The sequence below is a fragment of the Stegodyphus dumicola genome, chromosome 1 (genome assembly GCF_044657685.1).
Source record: "Stegodyphus dumicola isolate Sdum_Otavi_A_Nest chromosome 1, ASM4465768v1".
In the NCBI taxonomy this organism is placed as follows: domain Eukaryota; kingdom Metazoa; phylum Arthropoda; class Arachnida; order Araneae; family Eresidae; genus Stegodyphus; species Stegodyphus dumicola.
The window spans coordinates 176,067,943-176,090,570 of record NC_140768.1 but is presented as its reverse complement, the minus strand read 5'-3'; the positions used below and the strand labels follow the sequence as shown (position 1 = coordinate 176,090,570).

General features: G+C 30.3%; 2 protein-coding genes across 3 annotated transcripts in view; one reads left to right on the top strand and one right to left on the bottom strand.

The window, feature by feature from the left end:
- LOC118201849 (T-cell activation inhibitor, mitochondrial) overlaps window positions 1-3,523 on the top strand; it is a 74,821-nt gene extending 71,298 nt beyond the window's left edge. The window contains exon 9 of the mRNA XM_085823133.1: window positions 3,076-3,523. Within this exon, the coding sequence (XP_085679259.1) occupies window positions 3,076-3,319 (244 nt within the window). The 3' untranslated portion in view covers window positions 3,320-3,523. The remainder of the gene's footprint in view (window positions 1-3,075) is intronic.
- Window positions 3,524-3,878: 355 nt separating this feature from the next.
- LOC118201847 (uncharacterized) overlaps window positions 3,879-22,628 on the bottom strand; it is an 82,867-nt gene continuing 64,117 nt past the window's right edge. For both annotated transcript variants that reach the window (XM_035374007.2, XM_035374008.2), the window contains exons 17-20: window positions 20,594-20,680; window positions 16,142-16,249; window positions 11,798-11,970; window positions 3,879-10,020 (exon numbers count right to left, since the gene is read on the bottom strand). In XM_035374007.2, the coding sequence (XP_035229898.1) occupies window positions 9,888-10,020; window positions 11,798-11,970; window positions 16,142-16,249; window positions 20,594-20,680 (501 nt within the window). In that variant the 3' untranslated portion in view covers window positions 3,879-9,887. The remainder of the gene's footprint in view (window positions 10,021-11,797; window positions 11,971-16,141; window positions 16,250-20,593; window positions 20,681-22,628) is intronic.

Here is a 22,628-nt window from a genome sequence, read left to right as displayed (position 1 = left end):
TAATAGTTTCAAAAACTTTAAAAATATTAGCTTTTTAAACCAATAAAGGTATTATTTCTTTGCATGTTGTGTGTTTGGAGACATAAACATGGCTTAGTGATAGATTATTTCTGTGTGATGTCAATAATTGCATGTCTCTCTAGTTTCCTAGATACTTGGCCATACTATGGAGAAAGTTTTCGTAGTATGAACTAGAATGATTGCAGTTGGCTTCAGTGAATATATAAGTATTGCTGCTGAATCAGTATATTTGTTAATAATAATAATGTAGTCAATCTGGGACAAAAGGCCACCCAGTTGGTATAGTGATCAGAGAAGCTTACTGCGATGCCGAAGGGCCTGGGTTCAAATCCCGGTGAAGGCATGGTTGTAACTGTCCGTCCCTTCACGGGAAAGGCAATTGTGGCTCACCTATTAGGTGCCTCCATAATAAAGAGACTACCACATCCGGCCTTGTATAGATTAATGGACTAGGTTACATTTGTAATTGTTCACATCTGCGATTGGAAAAAAAAAAATATGTGGCAAAAGTACTTTTAGCAGAGTAGTGGGTTTCATGTTATTTGACCAGCTAGTTTCAGAATTGTTCTAAGAGCATGGCAATGAGTTTTTAAGATTTAAAATCCAAAGATTAAAAGTTTGGTCCTCTTTGATCAGAAGTAGATTTATGAGCTGGTACAAGTTGCAGTGATAAGGGACTTCCAAATATTTTTCTTTTAAAAGTAGTGTAAAAGTATAAAAATCTATGTATACAATTTATGTCTGAAGATGGACATCCTCAAAAGCTCAAGTTATGAGAATTCCACCTCATAAATCCACTACTACACTTGGTCTTTTTGTTGCTGAATTTATTTTGTAAATTAGGAAGTGAATTTTTGTTCATTTTATTGTGCTTTCATGTGCCAAATTTTTCAGCGTTTTAGAGAACTTAAAAGTGCAGTATTCTCTGACTAAATTAAGTTTTTTTGCAAACTAAAAGAGATTAGATTGCATTTTGATGATTCTTTTTGATAATGTGTTTGTCTTTAACGTTGTGATGTTAATTATTTAGATTTCATAATAGTTTAAAAGAAAATTTAAATAAGAATCAATATTAGTGGTTAAATTTCTCTAATTTTCCTTTGCCACAATTGTAGCTAGTTGTCAGTCACAAACCCAAAGACTCTCAGAACTTGTAATGCAAATACCCAACTGCTGGTTGCTTCCTGAAATCAGGATAGTCCATTGTCCATGCTTTTCTTAAAGAATAAAAAATTGTAGTGGGTAATTTATTGTAATTACCTGAGAGTTAAGCTTCCATTTTTCTTTTCTGTAAATAGTATTGTCTCATTATCCCGACAGGATTCTTTTGCAGTTTTACATTTCAAATTAATTTACAAATAACCATCATTTTCTAAGTATACTGGGGCTACTGGCAAACTAAGCAAACCTAATTAGTGATGTCATTAAAAATCTGAGGCTTGCTTGTTTTGTTAATGGGAAGGGGCAAGAAAATTATAATCTTTTATGAAATTTCAAGTGTTAGAATATTCTGATTGCAGAGCTTAACATTTAAGTATCATAATTACTAAATATAAATACATCATAATTAAAGTTTCTTATTAGATGCTTTAACTCTGCATTAATGCAGAAGGGTATTTCAGCACCCCAACAACTCTATTTACACTGAGGAACAGTTGAATAAGGGATATCTAATAGCGTGCACCACCTTTATCCTTGATGATGGCTGTAATTCATCTTGGCATGGACTTGACAAGACATTGGAAGGTGATGCCATATGTATCCACAACTCCCAAACAACCTCCCCCAGTTCACAAATATTAGATGCAAGGTGTTTGGAGCCTTAGACATCTCTCTCAATAGCATCCCAGATGTACTCGATCAGATTTAGGTCAGGTGACCTTGATGGCCAGGAAAGCATGTGCAGGTCTGTGGAATGTTCATCCAATCATTCTGATACAATTGAGGTACAATGCACAGTGCATTGTCTTGTTAAAAGATAATTTCTGTAGTAGGCTGTCGAAAATGAACATAATTCGAAATGTCGAAAATGAACACAACAACTTCTTACTAATCTAGCAATTATTTTTTTCTTTAAATACATTCCTGTATGTATTATGCATAACCATATTTCAATGACCAGGATAATGATTAAAGAATTAAGGCTACTGGATGCTCACCTCACTTTGAAATATATTTTCTCTTCTCATATCTAAATATTTTACCAGTGACATATGCAGCTTGTAATGAGCTGCAACAGCATTTTCATAAATGTATAAAAATGTTGAAGGAATGACTGGCAGAGCAGCAATCTCACAGCAGACATCAACAGACTTCTGCAACAGCAGTTGCTTCTAACTACTAAACACAGTTATCACCTCTGGATGAAAAGGTTGCATAACAATAGATGCCTGTGTGTTATTATCAAAGTTTTCTGGAATTAATGCTAGGTGACTTTTATTAGATGCTAAATTGTAAAACTTCAGAACATCCATGTAATAGAAAATAATCGTAGATTATATTTTTTAAATATGAAATCATTATGCAATGTTAACGTGACCTTTTGGTATGAAAATATGTATAACTTTTAAATTTAAAATAAAGTGAAATAAATTATTAGTATTTCCTTTACATTGTAATTGCATTATGCACAAAGATTTCGATTATGAAAATTTAGTTTCGGATGAAGAAAAACATTTAACTAGTGTTATCACATTAAACAGGTGGAAAGAATTGTACAGAAGGAGGAGATGGTGATGTTTGAAAACAACTTCCATCATAGTGGTTTAAAAATTATAAAATTCTCTTTTACTGAAAGTTTCTTTTGTGTTAGAGATTGTAGCTCGTTTGAGAGAGAAAAAAAAAAAAAAAAGCTTCATTCTTAGGTGAATGAATACATTAAATTTCTAAGTGCTACATTGTTGTTGTTTGATCTATTTCAATGTAATAATTTGTAAGATGTATGTATATATGTGAGAACTTCAAAATTTTGTTGAATAGTTTATAGACTTGAATGATATATCATTGAAATTATTTAAACTTATCTTTTACTTGTGTGAATTATCTTTCTCCTAGAATGAAAACCAAAGAACTGGAAGTTCATATGCAGTGTATGTCACAACTTGGACTAAGTACATTAGGAAAAGATGATAACATTACTCCTGATCTTATGGTCAAATGTTGCGAGCGAATATTGGAGCATTCAAACTATTTTGGCTCTAATTTGCGTGATCTTAGGTTACGTATATCTCATTATTATTCTGTGTTACAGGATGGTGAGATATGTATTCCTTGGGACTGGAAAACTGTAAATAGTTGACTACTGTATAAAAACAGATGTATATTTTTGTAGAGCATTTTTATATAGATATTTTAAACAGCGAGATGCATTAAGTTAAAAATATGTAGCTTTCTTTCTTTTTATAGAACTTGAAGTTTAAGCATATAATTATTAGTATACTGATAAATAAATGTATATTTTTGTAGAGTATTTTTGCATAGATATTAAAAAAATATTAATGAATGTGCTTAGCTTTCTTACTTCTAAAACTTTTGTGTGATTTGACATTTATAATAAATATTGCATTTTTCTAAATTAAAAATTTTCAAATACTTTGTGGATATGTATAAACGTGGGTAATTTTTACAGTATCTACTTTTTTTGGAGGAAGAGAGTGAGCAGATTTGTCTAGCAATGAATTGAGTTATTTTGAAAAGTGATTAAAAGCTAAATGCTTTAAAAAAATTGAATCTTCCATAAAATGCACTAAAAAATATGCAAAATTTAAGATACTTAAAATTTGTCAATCATGTACTTAGGATACAATTGAAGACTATAAGTTATTGTAACTGGAAACACAAGTATTATAAGAGAAGTATACAGTTTCAATAATGTATATTTATTTTGGAATATGTAATAAGTTTTCCAACTTAGGATTTAGTATTTAGAAATACATTCATTTATTTACAAGTTGAAAATATCTATGTACAAAAAGGAAACATACAGATGCAGTCAGTCGGGAAAGTGAAATATAAAACAGTTTAAGATTATGGCAAATTTTTATGAAATTTAATCATTCCCACAATACATAAACATATGTTTTAAGCTGTATAGAAAGTCAAGTAATTTGCAGCAGTTTGAAAATGCTGTGTACGTGCATATTTAGTCACATGGCACACATCTATCCATTAGTCGAGTTCTTGCCAAATCCGACTTAACTTTGAGGCTGAAATTTCCATACATTTAACATCTCAAACCATCTTCCAACTGCGTCATAAAAAACGTACAATATGATGAAAACTAATTTCTGAATTTTCCATTTTTTTTACCACTGCACTGAAACAAAAATTATGCCACAGCACATGCTAGAGTTATGCAGTGTGAGCAGAAAAGACCATGTTTAAACATCATCTTCAATTAAAATCATTCCTTAACTGCAGTAACAAAATAATTTGAAGAAAACCTGAATTTGAAAAACCACAGAACTTTTCGGATGACCAAATACATTTCTTTAGATTTTTCAGTTTGCTTTTTTTTGGTTAATTATTGAAATTGTATTTATCTTTTGCAATTAACATTTCTGTGCATTATAAATTATGCAATTTAACTTAAATTATAACAGTACAGTTATAGCAAATTGTGATGGAAAAATTCATAAGAATTATAGGCTAAATGTCTTATGGAAGATATCAGTTGAAATAATGGCATTTAAGTTATGCACATATGTTCTGTTTGATGAAAAATTTTTGTATGGAAATATCTATTTATTTATAAGTGCTGGCAACTGTCATCATTGGAACATAAAATGTTTAGTCCAAAATTTGTGTGATTATTGTGTACAATGAACTCGCACTTAAAATTATTACAGCTAACCAATGGCATATTGTTTGTTAGTTTTTCTTAAAAATTCTGTGAAGACATACCATTTCTAAGTAAGGTAACCCATGACAACCCTATTATGATATAATCTAGCAAATTTTCAAAAAAGAAGGGAGGGGGTAGAAAGCATGACCTTAAAATTTCTGCTAGAATCAGTATAGAGTAGTAAATTAAATAGTTATGTGCAACAAATTCGGTAAAATTTAATGTAGAGTAAGTTTTAGAACGACTGTATTGATACTGTTCTTTTTTTACCAGCAATCATTAAAGTGTTAATAACACACTTATGACTAACACATCTGGTATTAAAATTTCTTAGAATGATTGCTGCATTTCTTGTCACATTGATAAAAAATAACAAGTGCAGGTAAGTTTAATTAATTTTGTGCATTTTATGGCAGTAATTTTTTTATGGAAATACTGAAATTTATCTTTTGTTCCTTGCATTTCTAGTTTAAGAAATCCATTGAAGCATATTCACTAGTCATGTCACATAATTTTGAGACTGGTGAAATCACAAAAATATACCTACACATATTTATTTGAACAAATAATTTTCATTCACATAGGAAAATATCCTAAATGGCTTTCATTCGTCTTTTTTATTACAAAGAAATAGTTGTAGCATAATGTTAAATTTGAATTTATTTTTAGATTACTGTTGTTAAAATCTCTAAAATTATTATTTTATTTATTATTTTGAAAACTGAACTTTCTAAGGATTGATTTGATCCTTGAAATATGCTTTAAACACACATTAAATGCACAAAGAATTAACTGATCAGAAATGCTAATAGAGGATTCCAAATTAATTTTGTATAAATTCAAGTGAAGTATTACAGAATGAATATTTTGAAATGCAATTAACAAAGATTTATTGATAAAATGCACAGATTTCTCACGTACCTTAAATTCTAATAATAACCAATTCCTCCTTTTATGACAATATTATAATTTTAATGCTTAATACTAAGAGCTCTTAACAAATTACTGGACTGTTTTTATATATTTGAAAAGTAGATTATTCCGAAGGAAAGAAAAGAAAGAGTATTACTCTTTACACGATGTAGTAGCAATTTTAAGACAGAAAATTAATTTTTAAAGTGACAAGATTTTCTTTTTGTATTTAAAAGTAATTTTGTGCAATTATGACTTATCTTAGGACAGTGCACAAAGAATATGAGAACATTAGAGTTTTAGATGTTATAATTAAGCTAGAAATTTTATTATGGTGCAAAGTTTAGATTTTCTGATATACTAGGAAAATAAAAATTTCCACAATCAGATCCATCAATCCAGACATTTTGTCTTTTATTTTTGAATTTTTGTTGTAATTTTTAGATTGTTTTTCCTATTTCCTTCATTAGGATTCATGCAAAAAATTGTAAATAATTTTACTTGCTGGCAGCACAAGAGTTTCCTCATCCTCATTCCTTTCAGGTTTAAAGTTCTCCCCAATAGCATCTGTATCCTTAAGCAGATAGCCATAGTTTGTTTTGCCATAATTGAATAATCTAAATCATTCCAACGCAGGCTATTTAAAATGAAGCATCAATTTTGTCAGACTGCTATTAATTTTCCCAAAGTATGCAAGTATTTGATCCTGATTATTTCCAAGTACTCGGACATTTTACAAAATGACAGATTTGTTTTTATCAGTATTCTCATGTTGAATGATAAGGACTAAGTGTAAAAGAATTTTCTATTGTGAGATATAAGATTTCTAGACTGTAATGAAAGTTATAATAATCTCCCTAAGCTGTATTCAGTTGCCTTTCATTGTCTGTCACTATCCATACTCTGTGGTTGAATAGTCCTTTCTTAAATTTCAAAATTTGTTCATTGACAGGAGTGACTTTCTTTTTTCTAATTTTTGCCTTGCCAGTAAAACTGGTTGTAACCAGTTAAAACTGGCAGAATGAAATTAGAAGTATTTTAAAATTGTTTGGAAATATTAATTAACTGTTTGAATTAATATTATGTTTAGTAAATAGCTGTATATGTTTTGATGAATTCGAAGAAGCACTTTTTTTTAACTAGTTGGGTGCTTAACTTGTAACATGTAAAAAATGTCTAACTGAAAAGACTTGTACTTGAAAAAAAGGGATGACTATTAAATGATCTTGATAAGTGCAACTAGAAAAAAATTCATTTGCCCAAACAGTATTGTGCAGTTAATATACTTAAAGCATTTATAATCTATGAAGAATTAATGAAAAATGCAGATGTCTGAAGAAAGTGCAGAAAAGAGAAAAATTCAAGAGATGTTGAAATATCTCTTCTAAAATGCTCCTATTTCTAAAGCTCTTTTTAGCATAAAGCCAGCAGATATTTCTAAAATGCTAAGAGAGAATAACAGATGCCTCACAAGTTGTAAAGAGAAAAATCCAGCATTGCTCATTGGAAACTGTTTGGCAGATCATGTGGCTGCTGACCGTATAAAAGACATTTAATCTGAGCTTCTGAATGAATAGAAGTTGCACACAATTTATAATGAAAACGAAACCGTCTTATAGAGCATTACCAAAACATTTGAAATATTTAAAAGCTAAACGGCACCTGCCTTAAGAAACGAGCTACCATATTACTAAAGTCCAGTATGGACCCAATACTCAAGAAGCACTGGTTATTGGGGTGGGGAGTTACTAAAAAACCTGAAAGGTTTCAGATTTTAAATATGTCCAAAGTTTTTTTTTTTTAATGTTTTATGTGTTATTCTTATTTATTAAATATTACATTCTTCGCACTAAAGCCATAAAATTCAGTTCAACAGCAATGTCGCAAAATAATTTTGAGCATACTTTTAGAATTTCTGATACACAGTTCCAAGCGCTGGAGATAAAAAGAACCCCCCCCCCCCCCCGGTAGAGTGTTGCCTCTGCTCGCTTTTAAATCCTTGAGTTTGTTAATCAAAAATCCGTTAAAGTTTTACAATATATGAAATCGATAAAACAAATTTCAAATTTGGGCTTTCAGATGTCCATATTCACAGTAGGATTACATCATTCAAAATTGGATGGCTCTAGGTACCATTGTTTTATCACAATGCGAGAAACATACATACATTTATGCAGATTCTTCATTATTTAATTTCTTCAAACATAATACAGGGCGATAAATTTTGGTGGCAATGATTTGAAAAGTGATACAGCCTTTTAAAGTTTTCAATGTGAAATCACAAAACGAAAACAATAGTCCTTTAGGGACAAAACCCCTTTGGATTAAAAAAACTTAATGTTTGAAAAGAATCGAGGATTTACGTAACTTACAACAGCAACAAAAACTCATGATAACAAGTAGTATTTTTACTGATTTTTCATTTGAAATGGGGCAGTAAACTGAAAAATGAAACAGGTGTTTTTACTAATTAGATAAGCAGCATGCACACCTCTGATCTCTTAAAAGCATTAGTGTCTTTCCCTGCAAATACATCTTTAGACTTAGATATTAGCTTTTAGACCAGGGCATTATAAGAGTATTTAAATGTCATTGCAGAAAGGATGTTCAGAAAATAGTAAACAAAACTGAATCTTGTGAAGATGTAAGCATTTTGAAATAGATAAGTAAATCAATATCTCTGCTAGGGGCCATGCATCTTATAATCAATCTCTTAAAGCACGTTTAAAAATTATTTTTGAAAATGCGGCTTTTGTTTAGAAAAAGTGTCAGAGAAATTGAAAGCTAAAGTCCATGTTACAGATAACAGCAAGGTATTTTAAAGATGCATTTTTAGAATGTGCCTGTTAACAACTGTATTGAGATAGTGCGTGTAAAAACTGCCTATGGTATCATAGAAGGTGTTGAAAGGAACTGCAGAAACTTAAGCGAAAGTGACACAGGAAAAAATTATGACATGCCAACATGAGTCGGATCTAAAAACAGCGTTGCAATTTCTAAGAAAAACTTTTGCACTGAAAGGTGCTGACCAAAAATGTTAAAAAATAGTTTCAGAAAAAAATTGTTGATGAACATGTAAATTAGTTTAATTTTTAATTATTATTATTTTACCTGTTTATTCAAGTTTAAAACTAATAACCACAATTTGTAATACACAAATCACTGTGTATTAAAACTCAGCTGCTTAATAAACTCAAATACGTTTGGAACAGAAGTTATTTTAATAAGCAGCAAGTACTATAAGAAATATTTTTATGAAATTAGCCAATTATATATTTTTATCTTTTCTGTGACAACTATTTTATACAGTTGCTGCACATTGCTACTGTGATATACAAGTATGAATGCCCTTTTTTACATAAAACATTTCTGTGGGGTTTCAGGAGAAAAAAAAAAAAAAAATGCAATAAAAGTTTTTAAAAATATATTATTAGTCCTTGCATCTGGTGGTTTGGGGTTAGTTTATTATGGCAAAACACACTAGGGCTATCTGCCTAAGAGGATGAATGGTTCCGTGGAGGACGTTCTAAGAGAAATTGGCTCGTTTACACATGGGAGAAAACCATAAAAATGCCTATTCAGACAGCCCATTCACCTGGATTCAAACCCAGGTAGTAACTACCAATATTCAGCTATTTTACCACTCAGCTACTTGTGGGCCTTTTTATCAGATGGTATTAAGGTCAAATTATTTTAGCCATAAATTACAAAATTCAATTTTGTTTTATATAAAATAATTTTTGCTACAGATATTTTTATAAAGCTATATTTATAAGTACAAGTGATGTAAAAGAAATAATGACATAAACACACTTGTTTAAAAATACAAAACTATACACACATTGCCATAAAGCAAATAAAAAGCATATTAATATCAAGGCACTTAATTCAATTTATCAGTATTACGCTTGCATATTAGAGAGCTACAGTTAGTAAAATTACTATTATTCTTCCTATTAAAAAAAATCACACTTCATGCACTATAAAAAGAATCGCAATAAAATGTGTAATTCTGTATATTATACATATTTGTTGATGAACTTCAGAACTGGCTCAGAAAATATTTAAAATTGTAAGAGTTAATATTTGTTATTGTTGTAAAAAACTGAATTCATTTTTTATCTTGCATTGATTCCATTGGACGAAGGGCTTGTGGATCCCATCTTCTAAGACTTGTGAGAGCTTCATTTAATTTATTGCACCATAGAATTCTTTCTTCTTTAGTGTCTGCTGATAATAAATGCCTGTATAAATAATAAAAATAATATATTAGAAGAGAAAAAAAGGTAACATTTCACTTTTGGATTTTACTAGAAAATAATGAGTATTAGCAATACAATCTGGAACAAAAGTTATGTACATTTGTAAAGCATGCTTACTGAGATAAGAATTACTTAAAATATCACATGTATTAAAAATGCAATCAATTTCTGATTGATTCGGAACAATACCAACAGGCTAACTAACGATTATGACACATATCGCCGCCATTAAAAAAATGCAGGAAAGCAAAATATACCATACTATAATTAAGATAATAATAGTATTACAGTCAAAAGTCTTTAATCCATACTCATCGGGACTTCGGTGATTCCGGATTATTGATCATCAATTTAAATCTGGTAAGATGGCATGCAGAAATTATAAAATTAAGAATATGAAACCATAATTTATGAAAAAAAGAGCAATTATGATCTAAAGGGTATTAAAATTAAAAAAAAAAGCTTAATATTTATTTGTTTACTTTATTAAACATTTCTTTCAATGCGTGTATGCGTAAAGCATACATTACGCATAGTCAAAATTAGAAAATTGCAACCAGAAAACTATTTTATATGTATTCGTGATATTTATAATGACGAGGAATTTGATTTAAATCATATCAAAGACGGAGTACATCGAGATAAAATACTACATTTAGTAAGGAATTATAAGCTGAATAAAATAAAAACATCTGCCCTGAAGATAAAAATAGTGCTGACAGATCAACTTCCAGATCATTGCGTGCCGCGAATTCACATTGAAAGTGATGTGATAAATATATTTACAACTTAAATTTTTAAAACAAATAGAAACAAAAATCATAGGCATGTGTTTATGGCTTTAATAAGTATGGTACTAAAACATGACATAGTTCACATAATATGCACAAAAAGTCATCACAATGATTTGAGTGATTTGACATAGCGATTGTGATGTTAGTGCAATCATACATTTTATCTGACCCACATAAGAGCAATCATGTTATTTACTGTTAGTATTTTCCATAATAATTTTTGTCGTATCTTAAATCAGTGACAGAGAATTCATAATATTTGACAGCTCTGCTTAATATATCAGAATAGTTCCCTGTTAAAGGGACAATATTTTTATTATTGAAGGATTTCTTTTAGCTAGTAATCAGTACATCATCATTCAATCTAAAAAATGTGGTCTTAACTGGATTTATAGACTGAAACAGTGTTATTCAGAGGAAAGAGTGCCACATAGAAGGAATATTTATTGCTTTTGAAATTTCTTCCATCATTTGAATACTATTACATTTTATATATTAGCTTCAGCAAATAAAATAGCTGTACCAAAATATTTGTGAGATTAATTTCAAGTTATATGGCGCTTAGTCTTAAAAGTTTGAAATTATAAAAACACTTATTATCTTAAGTTTATCATATATTACACACAGTTCTTTTCTGTTTTGTATAAAATGGACAACGTTCTAACTAAAGCTGTCCTGTAAAATGAAATGAAAAATATATCAGAATTATATCACACATTTTAATATTTCATAACAAAAATAATATCAGAAACCATCTAAGGCAAATATGTTAAGAGGTTTTCAAAAACTGCGTAAAAAGCCTGCATTAGTGTAAATTATCACAAAGTATTTGTTAGCTATTAATTTGTATCTTCATATATTTAAGAGAAAGAACATGATCAATGTTATAAAGATGATGTCTTTGGAAAATGTTAAATTTGTTTTGAGCATTCTGAAAATGAATTAAGAGTATCAATTTCACTTACTTTGTTGTTGTCAAAGTGTTGGCAGTCCATGATATTAGAGTATCTTTATCACCTTTTTCTTGAGGTCGAACTGTCATCATTTGAAAGGTATTTGGTCTTGCACAGATATCTCTTGTTACTGATTGTACATGGTTTGTTACACATTGTCTCAAATCTATAGACCCTATAGGCTCCTGAGGAGATATACTGAATTACCATACATTTTAAGTAATGTAAGCTATTAATTTTTAACTGAATAGTTCTACATAAACTTTTTCAGTTATTTTTGTGTATAGATATACACTCTGCACACACACAAAAAAGGGACTGTTCTATAACCTCCTGTTCTACTGGGCCAACTGACAAAATTTAACTTCTATTTTTCATGTCTTGAAAACATGACTTCAGATATATATTAGAATTATATATAGCATTGTTCCAACATAGGTATTTTGGCACAAAAATTGGACCTTTTCTGAAATGACATACCGATTTTTTTTTCGATATTTCGATTCTATAACTCAAATTATGGCAAGTGCAAGTTTGTGTAAAAACTGCATGAGTAGTGTTAAAAACATTACCTCTCAAAATTGTAGCACTTCCATGTTAATTGAATTCAGTATATATTTAATAATATCTTTTTTAAAAATTTAATTTAACTTGATTGGTTTTTTAACAATTCAAAATTTAGGTTCAATCCAAAATAATTCACATATATTTTCCGATTTATTTTCAAAATTTTTTTTCCAAACTAGTAATTTTTATACATTTTTCAAAAAAAAAAAAAGTTTTGCGTTAAATCCTATAAAAATGTTTACCATTGCTTCAACCTGTTCAGGACCAACATCATGCAGTCGCGACGATACCACTCTTACCGGCGCAGCGTCGCGTATGCGTAACTTGAAAACAGAACGATTTCTTTTGAATTTTGAAATGCCAGTAAATGGTAACGGTTTTCACATAGGTTAAGTCATATGGCTTTTGTCCTTCCCATATGAGCATCGGTTTCTGTTCTGTGCTTCTGGTTTTGATAGATTTATTGCTGTAAACAAACAGAGAATCACAGCTCTTTAAGTTATAAGGACACTGGCATGTTTATTTCATTAGAAATTTTTATTTATTATTATTATTATTTTTGTTGTTGTTGTTCTCGTTTTAATTCTTTACATTTTTTTTTATTAGAATGAAAGTGCATCCAGTTCAATATATTTTTTTTACCATTTATTTATTTTTTTGGGGTGGGTGTTAGGACCAAGGACCAAGGCGTTTGAATTACGGAGTACCTTTGCAATTAAATGCAATTACCTCCACATCTTCGTTCAGAAAAAGGAATGGATAAGAGAAAGCAGTAGCTAAAGTATACGAAAGAAGCAGTTAAGCTAAAAATCAAGATTCGTTGAGAGTCCTCTTGTTTGGACACAGGAGGAGAGAACAAGCATTGTTCACAATTGAAGGCATTTAGCCCCCCGTTGCGAGTCAACTGCTTGCCCTCAGATACAAAGGAGAGGCAACCGGAACGCAGAAAGCGTGAATGGTTACCATGGAGACGAGTCAGCTGATGGAGAGAGGCGCGGTAAACTGGGCCTCGGGAAAGGTAAGGTAACTGTATTCAAGCTATGAGCTAAGAGCCTTGGGGTGGTCGGGGTGAGGGGACGAGGTCATTGACTGAAGAAGGCGAAAGAGTCGAAAAAGCGGTTGCTGAGGGAGAGAATTAAAGATTAGCTGTGAGAAAAAATTGGAGTATACTATGAACGGCGAAGAACTGATGGGTGAATTTGGTTGAAATGCAGCTTGTATTGCAGAAATGAAGCTCAGGTATTTGGCGGAAATATAATAAAAATTTTAGGAGCAGATGGATTAGAAGGTTTATAGGAGTTAATGATATTTTTTTTTTAATTAAATTTTTATAGTGAATTTTAAATCTGTAAGAATTAAAATACTATTGCTTTCTATATGCGTCTGGCGGAAAAGGTCTTGGCAAGGGTGGGTATAGATATAATATAGCAGCACGGTAGTAGTTGCGCGAAAATCTATGCCAGATTAGGTCTGGGGGGTAAAAACAGTTAAGTGTAGAAATATTAATATTCAGTACGGGAAGTAAACAAACAATAAAAGAGTTATGGTAAACAGTGGTGCTGAAAATCAAGTTCATTGTAGATAATTAGAAGAGGAATTATATACAGTGAATTTGATAATATATATATATTGAATTATAAGGGTGTTAGGAGAATGTGGAAAAACGCATCTAACTAGCAGGTGTAATATCGCCAAACTTCCGTGATGCAGAAACACAGACCAGTTGTCCCTTTTTATATTTATTTTAAAACTTAACATAGACTTTCTTGGTTAATTAAAAATTAACTTTACAGCATTATTACAGAAGGGAGAAGACAGCTTTCCCGAAACATGATGCATTTTGCTTGATGAAAAAAGCCGTCATTGTCCTGTGTGTCGATCCTCGTTTTTAATTATTCCACACACAGTAGAAGTATTAAATTGGAAATTAATTACCTACAGATAATTATTGCTTAACTTTCTTTTAAATTTCATATTGTAATTTTGTTTTCATTTGTATAGTATTTACTTTCATCAGTATACACTACAAAGTCCGTAATCTGGACTCGTCGGGATTTTGGCGATTCCAAATTAGGGGTTTTCCCGGATTATAGATCATCAATTTAAATCTGATAAGATGGCATGCAGAAATTATACAATTAAAAAAATGAAACTGTAATTTATGAAATAAAGAGCAATTATGATCTAAAGGGTATCAAAATTTACCAAAAAAAAAAAAAAAAAAAAAAAAAAAAGCTTAGTATTTATTTGTTTATTTTATTAAACATTTCTTTCAATTAAATTGTTTAAAGTTGCTTTGTTTTTTGTGCTAATACTTTCTCTTTAATTCTATAAACAGACATAATTTCTTGTTCAGTTACAAAGCCCACTGTTCAAGTCCTATAATTGCTGTGTTGAGAATACTGACTAACTTGTCAATCAAAATTTTTTCGTTTTCAATACTCTCTGTCACTTTCTTCACTGTTGGAAGCGGTATTTTCTGGATCTAGAACCATACTACAGATTTCGCCGTCCGTTAATTGATTGATGATTGGGGCATTGTCGTCGCAATGAAAAACCTCTGTTATATCATCTTCATATATTAACTGCTTCTCCACATTTCTTTACAAAATCCAATAATTGGAAAATTTCACCTCCAGTTTGCAATGTCCGAAAACCTTGAAATTCGCGGCATCATAAGTTCAAGCTTAAGTTTTTTAAAATTGCTCTAACAGTCTGCAAAAAGTAATAAGCCGGATCTAGTAAAAAGATTAAGGAACAGTGCAATTTGCAACATTAACTGAAATGCTTTAGAATGAGCAAAGATAATTTTAGCCTAGTTTATACCGACCGTAATACATTAAACGCGCATGTGTAAACGCATTATGTGCATGCGTAAAGCATACAGAAAAAAAAAAAAAGTTTGTGGCTTTGTGGTTTGGATTACAGTCTTTGTACTGTAGTTATAATTTTACTATTTTGCATGTTTAATTTATTTCTATTAATGCAATATTTTTTATATTAATATATATTAAGAATTAGTATACCAAGTACATAACTTCAAAAATTGGGATTATATTAAAATGCTGATTTTATATGAATTTTTTTGTAAAAGAAGGTTTAACTGCTGAAAAAGCATGGGCCAGTGGCGACGTTCCATTTCGGAAAGGGGAGGGCTGGTCCTGTGGCTGCGCTTCGTTCTCTGCACGCTGGTTCTCAAGGGGTTAAAGTATTTCTAGGCACACCTGTAAAAATTTAGGTTTTTTTTTATTTCCCAAGATATATGTGAATTTATATATTGGCGTGTTTTGAAATTTGCCATATTTAATTTATCAAAGTGATAATAATGCCAAATGTAGTTTACGCACTTTGTGAAAATTATTTGAAATGATGAATGATACACTTTTTCCCCACTCATGCACAATGAAAGAGGAAAGGAAACTAGGTTACGATGAATTAAGAGTTTCACCAAATGAATTTTTCTTGGCACAAATTGAAAGAAATGATACCAAGATAAATTTTGAAATTTCTCGGTAAATGTTTCACCAAATTTTATAAATGGGAAATAAGAACTGTCCCATTATTATTATTATTTTTGTGTGTGTGCAGAGTATACATGCTTGTAATCAGTCTCATGAAAAATAAATTAAAATACAGATCTAATTGGAACATATGCATTTTCTCTACAATAATACTGAGCTTAATTTTTTTAGATAATCATTTTACAAGAAATACTGTAAATTAAGAATTTTGAATAGAATTATAGCATAAAAAAATTAAAGAATAACATATGATCATCAACAGATTTACCTTTCTGTGTTCATCATCAGGATATTTCCAATACATGAGGCTCTGTGCATTCAATGCACACCATCTTCTGTGCCATGACCCAAAGCCACTGACATCTTCAAACATGGTCTATGACATAATATATGAATAAAACAATATTTCACTTATTCTTATATAAAGTTTCAATATAGTTTTAAAGGTATGTTTAAAAATAAATGAAATTAATACAGCCAGTCGCTCATAATGGCATCACTTCCCTTAGGTAGATAGCCTTATTTGTAGCTATCATATTCAAATAACCAAACCAATATTTTTAAGTCACATATATATTCTGTCTTATTGTGGGGGGGATCAAATGATCCACCATCATAATTAACCTTGTTGGATATTAGTGTGACTAACATATATCCATTTACATTTCATTTCAATGTCCTATACACAATTTTAAGTAAAGATTAATATACAGAATTGCTTGAATAATTTGATCCAGATATTATACTTTATGTTACTGTAATTTAACTCAAATATCATTTTGGAAAATATATTATGCATTTCTAGACCTTTACTATTAGTATTTAACTATTATTACTCAAATTATGTTTGAAATGTCACTTAAAAAATACTGAAATAAAATTTGGAACTTTTTTTTCTAAACTTAATAAAATAGAATGAAAAAAACACTGGTGAAAATGTTTCACTGCTAATTTTTTTGCATTAATACTCGATTATTGCAAAACATACAAGGATTAATTGCCTTTCGAGGAATATTTTCCTACAGGCCCTGATGCAAATTGGCTTAATTCTTGTTATACACAGGGAAAGTCCATGCATGCAGCCAATTTGCCAGGAACTGAACCCAAGGCAAAATACGAGTGTTAGCAGTCTGATCCATTCAGCAACTGGCGTGGTTTTATTAATTATTTCAAGTTAAATTATTTATATATATATGTATATATATGTAAAATCCATGATGTGTTTTTATGATTCCTTTTCAAAGAATCTTCTAATTCTCAATGGTTGATACTCCAAATTCAGGACATCTGAAGATATATTTCAAGAAATTTAAAATTTAATCATTTAGAGGCTTTCCATTTCAAGTTTAAGGCCATTTCTAAATTGCATAATATTTTATTATTATATTACTAAATTATATTTCTATATGTATGTATGTATATATATATATATATATATATATATTTGACTATGAGAAAGTTATTGAACAAATGACGGAGCATAGTAAAAACCTAAACTGCTTTCTTCTCAAAAGGCATTTCTCTCACTCAGCCCTTTTCTCTTTGAAGAAAAGGTATTTAAAATATAAAATATGAAACAAAATTTAACTTACTTGGAATAAATTGGCAAGAGATCTTCAAATTCATAAATTTCTTTCACAAAATTGATATAAATACATCAAGAGATTTTTTACACACAATTAAATTTTTAAATCGGCAAATGGAACTCATCCTGTGTTGAAGTGCAAAATGTAGATAGAATATGATTTCATTTATGCCAGGCATATGGTCCAAAGTTTGACATATAAAACCTATTACATTTGTAAAAATTGTAGCAGTTAAACTGGTCCCTTTTCTCAGCTAATTTAAATATGGGAGAGGAAGATTACAAAGCAATGAGAGGTGCCATGAAGCACCATGAAACTCTGGCCAAGGAGCATCAGAAAGAAAAGAAAGATAGTCCCTGAATGGTGAGAGAAGAAAACTTGAGGGCTTCATGCAGGTAGTGTGTGAAGAGGAAGGTGACAAGCTGGTTGAGAAAAAAGGACAGAGAGACAATAAGAGAGAAAGAAAATGGCAGGTGGGTAAGAAAATGGCGAATTGGTGAGATCAACCGTGTGAGTGAAAAGGAGACTAGCATAGAGGAAGTAAAGAACCATTCTGTATCAAGCCAGATAAGCTGATTTTAATAACTTTATTAGATCTCATAATTTCCATCATAAAAGATACTTTATTAGGGCTATCGGTAAATAACAGGACTGGTGGTATTTTGTCATCAGTTATCTAAATTCATCATATAATATATATATGTATATTAATTTACATCATATAATGTACATTATATTTATATCATTATATAAAGATGTTGCAACCTTGATCTATTAACTGTTATTCATTGAAACTAAGGATTGCTATCGGATTAACAAACTGGGACTCTTAGAGCTTTAGTTGATCCATTATCGCCAACCAACACAACCTAGAATATAATCTGAAGTATGGTGGAAAGAATTTCTAATTGAGATAAGCAACGACAGTGCCAAACTATGAGAAAAATAATTATTTGACAATATAAGCAAAATCATTTTGAATTTAATATTTTATACATTTTTGTCAGTCTATGAGAATGCTGTTTTATGTATTTTTGTAAGTTTATGAGATCACAAGGGTCCTTTAATCTTTGCAGGATTAAATGGGGTATTCTGTAGGTCTTCGTTAAATGTACATATTACTAAAAAAATCAATGGTAATAATAAATAAAATTAAACTGCTGTAAAACATATCCTTAGCACATCTGTAATGCACCATTGATAATAAAAAAGGTACTTTTCTGTTTTACCCGCACAGGCAATAAAGTCGCCAATAATGGTACAACTGATGCCAAACGGAATATCCTCGCTGGTAACCTTTTACGATTCATTTTTAAAATAAGTCGCAGCCATTTCTTCTGATCAGATTAATTGTTTCTTTAAATACTAGAATACAATTACATAGAATTTTTACCAGAGAGTTCAGTTTTATGCCCTAAGGCCACTCGCGGTAATTAGTAGTAGTAACTCGCGGTAGTCAATTAGGATGCAATCACACTGCTCACCCAAAGGCAAAAATATAGAAAAGGCAAAGTCAAGGGTTAAATTTATCAAATCTAATGGGAATGCACTAGCGAAGTAAAGCACTGCAGTTTTAAATAATTTCTGAGGAAGCTATTCGTATGCATTGAAATAATTCTTGCATTTAAACTTGTATTCCAAATTAAGATTTAACTTCAAATTAATGTAGATAATTACTGAGAGAATTATATTTTTGTACCGTAGTTTACGTGAGATGAGATCACTTGGGGTCACGTGAATCATGATGTTGTACCATGAAAGCATTGTAAATTCTTAAATTAATGACTTTTTACAAGTTTATTGGCTTTTTATAAAATTTAAATGATATTTAAATATTTATGCCCTCAAAATAAAAGTTTTTTAGAACCAACATTTGTTAACATTTTATATGTGTATGCTATGTGTTGTCGCCAATAAAGTCTGCTTGGCGAGATTCGCGCCAAAGAAATGGAAAAGTACCCTCCAAAAAAATATATGTTGTTGCCAAACGGGAAATGTCATCATTTCGGCAGACTTTTTAACATTTTTTAATCCTTATGCACAATAAAAATGATGATGGAGTAAAAATTTTAGGATATAAAATGTGATAAAAGAAAGATGATTTTATGTGGATGTATCTACAACAAAATTTCAGCAAATGACAAAAGAATTATTATTACATACCAGCGTATGTAATGTACTGTTGATAATTAAAAAATATAAGTACGCATTATAAATTTAAATCACAATTGAATTAATATATCAATAAAAAATTGCAGTGCTGTCTGTAAATGAAAGTCTGATTTGCAACTTTGAGCTGTGAACAAAAATTCCGTGTGTGTTGGGGGATTGGAGAGAGAAATACAAGAATGAGAGATAGAATTCCCCTACTACAATTTTTATAAAGTAAATGCTAGATGGGAAATCCACTGTTTATGCGACTGGTATGGCACACATCTCTTTACAGTTGCAATCTACAGTACTTAAATACATATATGCATTTAAACTTTTATTGTCTCACACTTACTGTTTTTCAGAACAATTCGGGACCGAAAAACAAGGTATAAAAAAAATTGGGACTGTCTTGGAAAATTTGGGATGTCTAGTCACCTTACTTAAATGAGTTATTATACATTTGAAAACTCAGTATTGGTCTGTTCTTACAGCCTACATGTTTGCTGATGAATGCACAAGAACATTTAACGAAGTTTTAGACTTACAATCAAAATAAAGCATTCTGTTTACTTTTATAGAGGTAAAATGCAAACTAATATGAGGGAGAAAAAGCTTGTTTATGTTAACAACAAACTTGTTACTTTTTAAAAGTATTTCACTATGGGGGGGGGGAACTTGCAATATCCTTCAAATGATAAAATTTGCATTCTTTTTTAATACAATGAGGGAAATGCGATTTTTTTTTTTTTTTTGAGAGGGAAGGCAGTGATTAGGAGTGATTTCCATCTCCTGAGAGATGTTACATTTTAAAAAATTGTGAATGGTTTTTGCATCACAAAGACATCTTTGCGCTTCAAATGTTGTAACACTGAATATGGATATCTTTTGTGTGACACTATCGGTGAAAATGTGACATCAAAATCCAATAAACAGCTTTTAAGATTAAAATTTTCATAATTTTAAAATTAAATGCAACTTACCAAAAATCCTTTATATGTAACTTTATGCTCAGCATGGAGTTTAAGTTTGACTTTTAAAACTGCATCAAGTGGGGAAGAGTAGTGTACCTGTAAGATGCAAACGTGTGTATATGAAGGGAAATTCCACTGTTCTTTTTAATAATTAAGTAAGAAAACTGAAATCTAACACAAAAATAAATTTCAAACAATCAACCATTTAACAAGACAAATGAACAAATGATGCAATTCCATATCTTTCATCTTTTCTTTAAAAATAAATTTTGGAATAATTTTTGGTGTGGAGATTCTTACAACTGCGTGTAAATGATCATAAGTGATACTTAATCATAAAAGATTAACATTCAAAATAGAAAATGTTCGTTCACATATGTAGATCCAAAAATAAGCAACATTAATCAAACAAATTAAGTTTGTCAAGTTTATCTGTATTAAGAATATCGTAACATTTACAGATTTCTTCGAATGTGCATTTCTCTTGAACCAGTATCAGGCTGCAGTTCTATAATCTCAAGTTGAAGCTCACTGGGTGCACTATTAGTTTCTGCTAAAAATGAATTAAGCTGTTGCCAAACTTACTTCAGTTTTTTAAAAATTGCCAAATTTGGATAATGAAGGATGATCTAAGTTCAACAAAATTCTAAAATCAGATTCAAAATCTATCTTCATCAAACCTTGGAATAAAAAAAGCCTCAAAATTTTAGAAACTCTTGAAATCGCCAACTGATGTAAAAAGAACTAGTTTCCATTAATATTTCCCTGCTGAACTGGCACTAGTTCCCGAGTGGTAAAGTCGCTGAACGGTGGTATGGCGAACGAGCTGGCTGCATGAGATTCTTGGGATTTTCCTAATGTATAACGTGGATATGAAACAGTTCCTTGAGAAGATACTCCACAAAAACTTCCCTTCGTTTAAGCAAATAGTACTAGTGTGCTTTTGTATAATTCAATAAATCCCAATCCCCTGCTGAAATATTACCAAGCTGAAGTAGCTGATTTTCATCATAACTAACAAACTGACATCCAAATAATTGACTACACACTGTGCATGAAAATGTTAACGGCACTTTAACAATAAATGGAATCCAAACGTATAATTTTCACTAAAAGAATATCAGATTAACAAATATAAAAGAAAATAATCTGAAAATTAGTTAAACAATTTTAATACAGGTAATCTCATGCAGTTATAGATCTTCCTTTTTCTAAACTTTTTTTAGAATATATTTTTCATGAAAAATTATCAGAAAAATTTTATAAAAAAATGATTAATTTATTTACAACCTTAATTAGTTAACCATATAAGTTAAAAACTTCTATTAAATGCTATAAGTTGCATTAATTTTCTACTCATTTTCAGTTTTTCAGGTTTCCTTCTTACTTTTTTAGCAAAAATGTATTGGTTAATTCAAAATTATAAAATATAGTCCTCTTTCCTTCTTGCTCTCACAAATCATTATGTGAATATGCATTTACAGCATTTGAAGCCTGAAAACCACATGCCTGCAAGTTTGTTGTCATGCAATGATTTGTAGAAGCTTTATTTTTTGACAACAATATTTTGTACCATGATGTTTTAGAACTGCAATGCTTTCTCTTTGTTTTCCTTTCTCCCACAAAGTTTCTACCTTGCATTATTTTCTCCGCAACATTTTCGTTCGGAATGATTTTGTAGCGACCTTTTTGGCTGTAACCCATTGCATTAACACATGTTGATTATGATTACACAAAAATCTACATGAGTACAACATAATGTGTATGCTACATAATACATATCATTGTACAGCACGTAAATACCTAAATGAAATCTGTTAAAACAGATATTGAACTGTCTATGCATCTGGACATCAATTCCTCCAGAAAGCAATAATAATAATAATAATAATAAAGATAGATTTGACCATTCCAGTTTTAGCTGATGGGTTGCCAGAGAAATCTGTTCCTATGTTTATTTACAAATGTTGTTTTCGTTTGTTCATATTAAGTCTAAAATATTTTATCTTGTTTCAACTTCATTTTAATCATGCATGCCAATTTA